The 9,644-nt window shown below is 42.7% G+C and overlaps 1 protein-coding gene across 3 annotated transcripts in view; it reads left to right on the top strand.

The window, feature by feature from the left end:
- The window catches only part of LOC117468703 (aldehyde dehydrogenase family 3 member A2-like), a 29,672-nt gene extending 20,090 nt beyond the window's left edge, over positions 1–9,582 (top strand). For all 3 annotated transcript variants that reach the window (XM_034112928.1, XM_034112929.1, XM_034112931.1), the window contains one exon: positions 8,924–9,582. Coding sequence is in view for 1 of the 3 variants with exons in the window: in XM_034112931.1 (XP_033968822.1) it covers positions 8,924–8,944 (21 nt within the window). In the remaining 2 variants the exon portion in view is untranslated. The remainder of the gene's footprint in view (positions 1–8,923) is intronic.
- Positions 9,583–9,644: the final 62 nt, after the last annotated feature.

Raw genomic sequence — 9,644 nt, forward strand, 5'->3', positions numbered from 1 at the left:
GGAGTGCATTGCAGTAGTCCAGCCTGGAGGAGACAAAGGCGTGGACTAGCTTTTCGGCGTCAGACAGAGTGAGTGTGGGGCGGAGTTTGGCGATGTTCCTGAGGTGATAAAAGGAGTTCTTGCACAGCTGTTTAATGTGAGCCTCAAAGGTCAGATGGGCGTCCATTTTCACACCCAGGTTGGTGACTATTGAGGAGAGGGTAATGTCCTGGCCGGAGAAGGTGATGGTGGTGATGGTGGAGATGGTGGATGACCGAACCTGGTGTGGGGTGCCAACTATAATGGATTCGGTCTTGGAGCTGTTGAGTTTCAGGAAGTTTTGCTTCATCCACGCCTGTATCTCCTCCAGGCAGTCAGTGAGTGTGGGTGAAGGCAGGGCTGCAGAGGAGGTAGGGTTGATCCTGAGGTACAGTTGGGTGTCATCAGCGTAACAATGGAATGATACTCCATGTCGGCTGATGATAGAGCCAAGGGGGAGCATGTAGAGTGTGAAAAGGGTGGGCCGAGAACTGATCCTTGAGGGACACCACAGGTGACGTCGTGGGTACCCGACTCTGCCTCGCCCAAGGAGACGTACTCTGTTCTCCCGATGAGGTATGATCTGAACCAGTCAAGGGGAGAGTCAGAGAGTCCGATGGTGGAGTGCAGACGATGGAGGAGGATGCCGTGATCGACGGTGTCGAAAGCTGCAGTGAGATCGAGGAGGATGAGGAGAGAGGGAGAGCCAGCATCAGCCGTCATCAGCAGGTCGTTGGTGACCCTGACCAGGGCAGTTTCCGTGCTGTGGCCTGAGCGGAAACCAGACTGGAACTTCTCAAATAGGTTGTTGGAGTTTAGGTGGTCCAGGAGCTGAGCAGCAACTAGTTTTTCCAGCACCTTTGATAGAAATGGAAGGTTGGAAATGGGTCTGTAGTTGGCCAGGACTCTCGGGTCAAGGGAGGGTTTTTTGAGACGAAGTTTGATGACAGCGGTTTTTAGGGCAGAGGGGACATGGCCAGCCTGGAGAGAGAGGTTTACGATCTTAGTGATCATGGGGCTCATGGTACAGATGTACGATTTCACCAGAACTGACGGAAGGGGGTCCAGGACACAGGTGGAGGGCTTCATCCTCCTAACGATGCCCTCAACCTCTCACTGAGGGATGTCCGTGAAACAGCGAAGAGGCTGGGTTGTCCCAGGCTGTGGGTCAGCAGTTGGAACTGGAGGTGCAGAGGGGCTAGAGAGGATGGAGCGGATGGTGTCAACTTTGTTTATGAAGAAGGCAGCGAAGTTGCTACACTGCTTCTCAGTGGAGTCAGAGTGTAGAGGACTTTGGGGTTTGAAGAGGTGGTTTATGGTGGAGAAGAGTTGCTTGGAGTTTCCAGTACTGTTGTTGATGATGGAGGAGTAGTACTGGGACCGTGCATCTCTGAGGGACTGAGCGTAGGCCTTCTGGTGTTCACGATAGGCTAACCGGTGAACAGTGAGTCCTGAGGCCTTGAGCCGCCGCTCAAGGACACGCCCAGCTGTCTTCATTCTCTGCAGCTCGCCGGTGTACCAAGGGGCTGAGCGCGAGAAGGTGACCATCCTGGTTTTGAGGGGGGCGTGCAGATCAAGGAGACTGTTAAGGGACTGGTTGTAATATGCCACTGACTCATTTACTGATGAGAAGTTGGCGGAAGAAAGATGCTGGAGGTCCAGGGTCATGGTGTCCGGGTTGATGTTCCTCAGGTTCCTGAAGCGGATTTGGCGTTTGGGCTTGCTGAGTGGGGACTGGAAAAACAGCTCCATAGAGATGGTCTTGTGGTCAGACACCCCCAGGTCATACACTATAGTCAGCAATATGTCATTTCTGCCCAGCTTATTATTATTATAAACTGAAGCAATATAAAAATGAGCCCCATTAACTGAGTTTTAAACATCAGCATATCCGGTCATAGTCCGGTAATTACCTGCTAACGGAAACTCTGCTACACAATTCTTCTTATTATTATTGAAACATGACCGGTAAGTTTCAAATTTGTCTGGTAAAATAGATTCTGTCCGGACATTTGACTGGCGAGAAAAAATCCTAGCGGAAACCCTGATATAAATATATATAATAATGTATTATATTATATTATTGACTCTGCATTGGATTATTATCAGATAGGGTAATAACTTCATAATTAACTATGTCTGAAAGCAGAAGTCTGGGGCAAATAATTGCAAGTCTCTTCAGTGAGAATGTTACAAAATGATTTAAAAAGAAAAAGAAAAGCGACATTTAAAAAAAAGGAAGTGACATTTAAAAGAAATGAGGTGACATTTTAAAAAAAAGGAAGTGACATTTAAAAAAAATAAGTGACATGCGGTGCGGTTACCCCACAAATAGAATCAAATTATGTGGGAAACACTGATCAAATTCTGAGAAAAGGGCACATTCTAAGAAAAAAGGCATATTTAGAAGAAAAAAAGTCAAATTCTGAGAAAAAAGTCAAATTCTGAGAAACAAGTCTAATTTGAGATGCATTGTGGGACATGTAGTTTATGGGCAACGTGCTTCTGTAAATCATCATGTAACCGTATAATAAACATATAATATTCTTTGCAACCTCTTGTGGGGCCACAGAAAATCAAGTCACGGGCCGGATTTGGCCCCCGGGCCTTGAGTTTGACACCCCTGCCTTAGAGGTTGGTTCCTTTCCCCGCAGCCATTGCTTATTGCAGATGACACATCTCTTTTTGGCTTCAAATGTTTTAGTGTTTCGCCTGGTGAACCTGACTGTATGTTGTGAGGAGCTACATCCTAGACCAGCCAAATGTTCTGCTCTTGCACTCACATCAGCAAGACGTTTCTTCTCAACATATTGGTAGCTCTTCTTATTTAAAGGGGACCTATCATGCAAAATGCACTTTTGTACGTCTTTTATACATGAATATGTGTCCCCGGTGTTCCAGGGAACTCACCAAGTGTCAGAAAACACAACCCTCTCTATTTTCCTCCATACCCAAATATCAAAAAAAGGGGCTGCAACGGATCTGATAAAAACTGATCCAGATTTGAACACTGTCCTGACGTCAGGACAGTGGCGCTACGGCTATTGGGCCAACTCCACCAATCAGGAGGAGACAACCACGGCCATTGCCGTTCGAAAGCGCTGGAGACGCTGTAGTACATATGCCAGGCCTGTAGATGGTGCTGTTCTCACATAATCTGCCCTTGCAAAAACAGAGCTAAAAAATGTCAAATTGAGCAAAATGAGGCATGGCTAAAATGCATGATCTGTTTGGTATTTTGAAAAAACAGTATAAATATGCCTTATATAGGTATGGTCCTACACTATATTATTCAAATATAGCATGATAGGTCCACTTTAAGTACCAATTTCGACATTTCCGGTGCCACTTTGGTGTTCTGTCTTCAAACCATTTTTCTTCTGCAGACGCATGGTGCAGTCTATGAAAGACCTCGTCTTGTCTAGCATTCATGGCTTTTATAAACTTTGAAATTGTTAATGGATTAATACAGTACAGGTCTATCGTAGAGTGTTCTTGACATATATATATATAAGACACTTTTTGTAGTCAGAGGTTTTGTCTTCACAGCTCTTCTTACATGGTTCATGCTTCAGCGCCATAGCAATGTCTGCCACACGTTTCTTGGGCTGGCTTGTCATCTTGCTACAGGCAGGAACATACAAACAGATTACTATTTTGACAGGCCAATACCACTGTAATAATTAAGTGGTGGATACAATTGACTGATTACAATAGAAAGTTTATAGAAATTATAATATTTTAAGCATATGCAGTACAGTCTGTCTTAATGTACTCACTATATCCTTTCCTCTTGCTACTTAACCTCTTAAACACAGGGCCTATTTTTCAGGCCTCAGGCTCGAAAAGGTCATGCCCAGAATGAATGAGTATTTTTCACAACAAAAAGGGGTATATGAATAATCTTGTTATCAAAGCAATGATACACCTAATTTCAAAGTCACACAGAGACATTGGATTAACCTTTAGCAGCGTTGTTATGCCCTTGAACACAACTTTTGAAACATCAAAGGTAAGACATATATAGTTATGGCTCCGTAAAGTGAAGTTGCTCTTTCCTGGCTGCTAGCTCAGTGAGTGTTTTTCTGGTCGTACAGTGATGAGATTTATACCATTGGAATATGTGGAATCTCAGCTTTCATATGACATGTCGTTTGTGCAGATAGCATGAACTAAAAAAATTGCAGCTAATGTAGCGTTAGCATGTTTTCGTTTTAGACGATTTAGACGCTGGGTGTTGGAATTGTGTTCCGTTTTTTGTAAACATTTGTCTTATCGTCTGTTAGCTGAGTTTCTTCCCGTTAAGTGGGTATGCATCATTAATAGGTTGTTAAATGTTAACACTGTAAAACTGATTTACAAATTATTAAATAATTCTATTTTACAGTAACAGTGCTGGCTAGCTAGCTAGCTAGATAGCTTAAAATCCTCTCACTTGCTGGAAAATCTGTAAACATTGAATAAATTCAAATTAGCATCGGCAGTAAACCTTCTGTATATTAATGTAAACCCTTCAATATGTTATATAGAAATAATCTTCTAAGTATATTTACTCCAATCTGCCAACACTCACATCATTCAAACAATCCCTCAAAACTCACCTTTTCACTCTTGCCTTCAACTCCTAATCCACTAACCCCTCGCCCTTATTCCACCTAGTTTAGCACTTTTACTTTTGTTGTTATTTTTCTTCTTTACTTGTTTGTTAAGTGCTTTGAGCACCAGGAAAAGCGCTATATAAATCAAATATATTATTATTACTATTATTATTATAATTATTACCCATTTTGAACACAGCAAACAATCCAGAGGACCACAAGTGCATTGCTTGAAATGAATTTCGCTTTGGAGAGACAAACAAGGCACAGTTTCATCTAGTTCTCATTATTGAGAACAGGATTAACCAAGGCATCACCTGAAAGCTTATTTTCTGCTCTTTCAATAGGTTTGCTCAGTTTGTCTTTACTATGAACTGTCACAGAGATATTCAATCAGAAAGAGAATGATGGCATCTGATCCAGCCAGAATTGTTGACTTTTTTTCATATACGGGTTGCATTGTTTGGACCCTCACTGTAGCTTTCCAGTAGCTAGTTGACCGGGTTGTCCACCCAGGTTGTGATCCTTGAAGGTCCTAGATATCATTTCTGGTGGACAACCTTTTACAACATTCCATGTCTGATTTCCCAAAAAATTGGGTTTTGCCCCCCTGGGTATCAGTGGAAACATCTGATTGGTTAACCTTGAAAAGGTGAACACTCATAGTCAACTGACTGAGAAAAAGCAAAAGAGAGACAAGAGTTTGTTGTTTTTGTTCAAAAATGTATTTCTTTTAAAAAATAAGTAAACATTTGTACAGGTAGTCTATATTATTTCCAGTCCAGTAACTTAATAACTGGAGGTGTAAATGTATCCTTCACGACCTATTTAGGTAATAGGGGAGGCGTGTGGCGCAGTGGACTAGTTCGCTGGTGTTCGGATCAGGGGAGCACAGGTTCATACCCCACCCCACTGCAGTCAGCATGTCGTTGTGTCCCTGGGCAAGACACTTCACCCCAAATTGCTCCTGTGGGGATTGGCCACAGTATTGAGTATGTAAGTCGCTTTGGATAAAAGCGTCTAACAAGTAACATGTAATGTAATGTGTTTGTCCATGTCCATGCTACCTATTCTGTTTTTTTGTGTGATTTATTCAGGAACAATCAAATTGTGTTTTACATGTATTAGCAACTATTAAATGTTTAATGTGTTGGATTTAGGGGTACTTTAGCAGCATGAAACATACAACGGCCTGTCCACACAGCAGCGTGCGTTGAAGCTTGCCGGCGGGGGGGGGGGGGCTGAAACTCGACCAACAACCAATCACATGAATCTCCCGCCCTGGACACACAAGCACGCGGTTTGATTGGCTAGAGCTTGTACTGGCATATGATTCGATTGGCTGACGCTTCAGCCGAAGCTTCAAAAGTTGAACATTGCTCAACTTTCGTCGTGAGCAACGCGAGCAAATCTACGCTTCGCTCCCACAATGCAGTTCGGCGAAGCGTGACGTCACCCCATTCAAAGTGAATGGGCAGAAGCGTTGAAGCTTCAACGCACACCGCTGTGTGGACGGGCCGTAAGGGATAGTGAGCAGTGAGGTGGTCATTAATGAAGAAAGAACACCGACATGGTTTTCAGGATCCCGGCGCAAAGTTTAGTTTTGCATCAATAAAACAAGCTATCTACAAATATAAATTATTTCATTGGCTGACGCTTTTATCCAAAGCGACTTCAAATAAGTGCAAAAACCATAGAGATTCAAACTCCGATTTAACAAGCAAACTGCAGATATATTCACTTCAAGCTAGTCCTACCAGTGTAGGTGCTAGTGAATTAGTTATAAGGCCTAAGCTAACTTTTTTTTTACAATAATTTAATTGACATGGTAAAATTGAAACGTTTTCAGTTTGTGCTGGAAGGTATGCAGAGTTTCTGAGCTCATTCCACCATTTAGGAGCAAGGATAGCAAACAGATTTGTTTTAGAGGGGTTCCTCAGTCCCACTCACAGTGATAGAGTAGCAAGCCGATTGGCTGACGCTGAGCCAGAGATGGAGTACTCGAGTGCCGATTTTCGGGACTCGTGACTCGACTCGGACTCACGCATTGATTGACGCGGACTCGACTCGGACTCGACTCGGACTCGACTCGGACTCGTGAATTCTCGCGCACGATGACTCTGACTCGGACTCGTGAATTTTTAGCCCACGATGGCTCTGACTCGGACTCGTTAATTTTTCACCCACGATGACACGGACTCGACTTGTACATTAACGCTCCGACTTGGACTTGAGCAAGTTTTGTCTCGAGTCAGATGTACTCTGTTCTGGCGTGTGCACCTGCGAGGAGTTCACGTACTGGGCCCCGCTATTCCAGTCTAGAGATGTCCAGAGACACACCCCGCATCCTGCTGTATGCTTTCACACATTCTGCTTCCACATTGGGAAAGAGCAGCGCAAAATGCTCTTTATGTGGAAAAAAGATTGAAGAGAAGGCTCCACAACACATTACTCTCAGGATCGAGTTCAGACATATAGGCTGTCTTGAACACTATCATCAGAGTATTGTGATCTAATCAATAAATAAAGATGCAGCCGATAACACGAAAGCACATGGTTACTTAACATGCAGAATGTTGTCATTTTGCATGCTAAGTAGCCATGTGCTTTCTGGGGCTTAATCTTTATGGATATAATTTAAACATTCACTATAATAATTGTAGCGTCCCCGGCTGAATGATGGTCAGACTCTCCAACTGATGGTATCTGTTTATTGCACACCCTTGCTTGTATACAATCATTACCAACGTAAGAGCTTGTGCCCTTATCAGCCAGGTGCTAAAAACCGAATGCAACTATTTAGTATTATGTTAATTTATTCGTCATCTATCCGTCATTATACATGTGTGTTTGGTGTTTACACTGCTCCGTTGTCCATTGACTTCCGGTGAAAGTTCCTTCAAAATAAGAGTCCCGATCTTATTACTATCAAAATAAAAGTGCAAAACGAAAACTTTAACATAAGAAAATATTGGCATACAAATATAATCACATCAAATTAGTATAACATGACAGGATAAAAGCAATGTAGAGGAGCAGCTACATTTCAACAAATATATCCACTAAGATTAATACATGAAGACTTGTGACTCGGACTTGACTTGGACTCGAACACAGGTAATGATGACTCGGACTCGACGAGGACACTCCTTGGGTGACTCAGACTCAGACTTGGACTCGGACTTGGACTCGAAAAGTGGGGACTCGAGAGTGACTTGGACTCGTGAATTGGTGACTTGACTACAACACTGCGCTGAGCGAAGTGCACGTGCTGGAGTGTATGGTTTAACCAAGGCCTAGATTTAGGAAGGAGCTGGTCCCTTCACAGCTCGGTAGGCCAGTACCAGTGTCTTGAAGCAGATTCTGGCAGCCAGTGCAGGGAGCGAAGGAGAGTTGTAGTGTAGGAGAACTTGGGGAGATTAAAGACCAGTTGGGCTGCAGCATTCTGAATTAGCTGTGGAGGTCCGATGGCGTTTGCAGGTACTTACTTTTAGTAAGGTGTTTCTGAAGGAGCAAACCAATGTTTGTTGTCCACAACTTACGTTCAATTTACCGGACTTCTTTCTGCAGATTGATATGAATGCACACAGTCCCTTGATCCTCCTTAGCAACGGTCTGTTCTCCTTAGCAGCAGTCTGTTAGCAAGAATTAACCTCTAGAATGTCAAAATTGACCAATCAGAATCGATTATTCAACTAAGCTGTGTAATAAAATGCTTATACACTATCAGAATGAGTGTTCTGTCACCATATTATAAAATATTGGTTAAAAGGTTAAAACTGAAGACTGTATTTCATATTTATAAGTGCTGGCTTGATTAGAGAACATATTCACCTTTATAGCAGGAAACTTTATTGTTTTACTGAAATGGCTACGTAACAATGGAAACCATTTTACAGAGAGATTGTATTTAAACAGTGAGAATATGTGTCTATTTACAACCTTTTTAAATAATGTCAGATGGAGTTTCTCAAGATACGCAGATATGAGTCCCCCCCCCCCACACACACATCCTACTGGCCTGTACCCTCACACAACAATGGCTTTGTCTCCTGCAGACAATGTGTGGTGTTGTCCAGGAAATCTAACCACATAATGCCCCCTCATCATGCCTCCCTTTAATTACCCAGCATGCTTCACTCTCCCCTGCTAAATGGGCCCTTTTGTTTCGCTCCACCCCACCACCACCTTTTGTTGACATCCACACTTGTTGTGCTCCTGCGAAAAGTTAAACTATCTGTTTTCCGTGTGTTTCAAAGTGTTTGGATCTTTGTTTGTACTCAATATTGCTTCCATGTTTCTTGCAGAGGTTCCTGCAGTGGGGCTGAGGAGCAGACCCCGGGGCCCGAGTTTGACCCCGCTGCTGCAGGGGATCCTGGGACAGCCACATGGACTTCCTGACTGATACAGCACTCTTGTGATTTACTGGTCCATCACATTTCAAATTCACGTAGACTGACATTGGTCCTTTAAATATATGTTTTTATGGCATTTCACTTCTCTTCAGCTGCTAATAATGTTTTTATTGTTTTACATCAAGTTTGTAGCACTTTTATGTGTCATATTTATATTTAACCTGGAGAGTTTTTCTTTAGATTATGAAATTATAAAACATTCTACCACTGCTAATATAACTCTGTAGCAATGATGCATGTCTACGGTGGCCAACAGGTTCAAACGCGTTACAGCGGCCCAACATGTTTTCTTAATTTGCTTGTGTTTTGCCCTGTTGTGCTTTTATATTTGGATTGTAACTGCAGCACGTTTCTCCTAATGTAAATGTTTTGGGCCGTTTGTAACCTGTTTGCACCTGTCGGTCACCATACATTTCACTACAAAATGAAAATCTATTCACAAACTAACTACCTTTAACATGGTAATCCATCACAGTGTGAATATCTTGTATGCTTTTAATGAAGACAGTTGTATTGTGCGCCACAGTGCAATTAAACATTTTTAAACAAAACGGTACTTTGAATGAATGGTTTGGTGTAGTGGAAGAAGATATTTTACTTGAAAGTAGCAACG

Source organism: Trematomus bernacchii, unplaced genomic scaffold, assembly GCF_902827165.1.
Source record: "Trematomus bernacchii unplaced genomic scaffold, fTreBer1.1, whole genome shotgun sequence".
Taxonomy (NCBI): domain Eukaryota; kingdom Metazoa; phylum Chordata; class Actinopteri; order Perciformes; family Nototheniidae; genus Trematomus; species Trematomus bernacchii.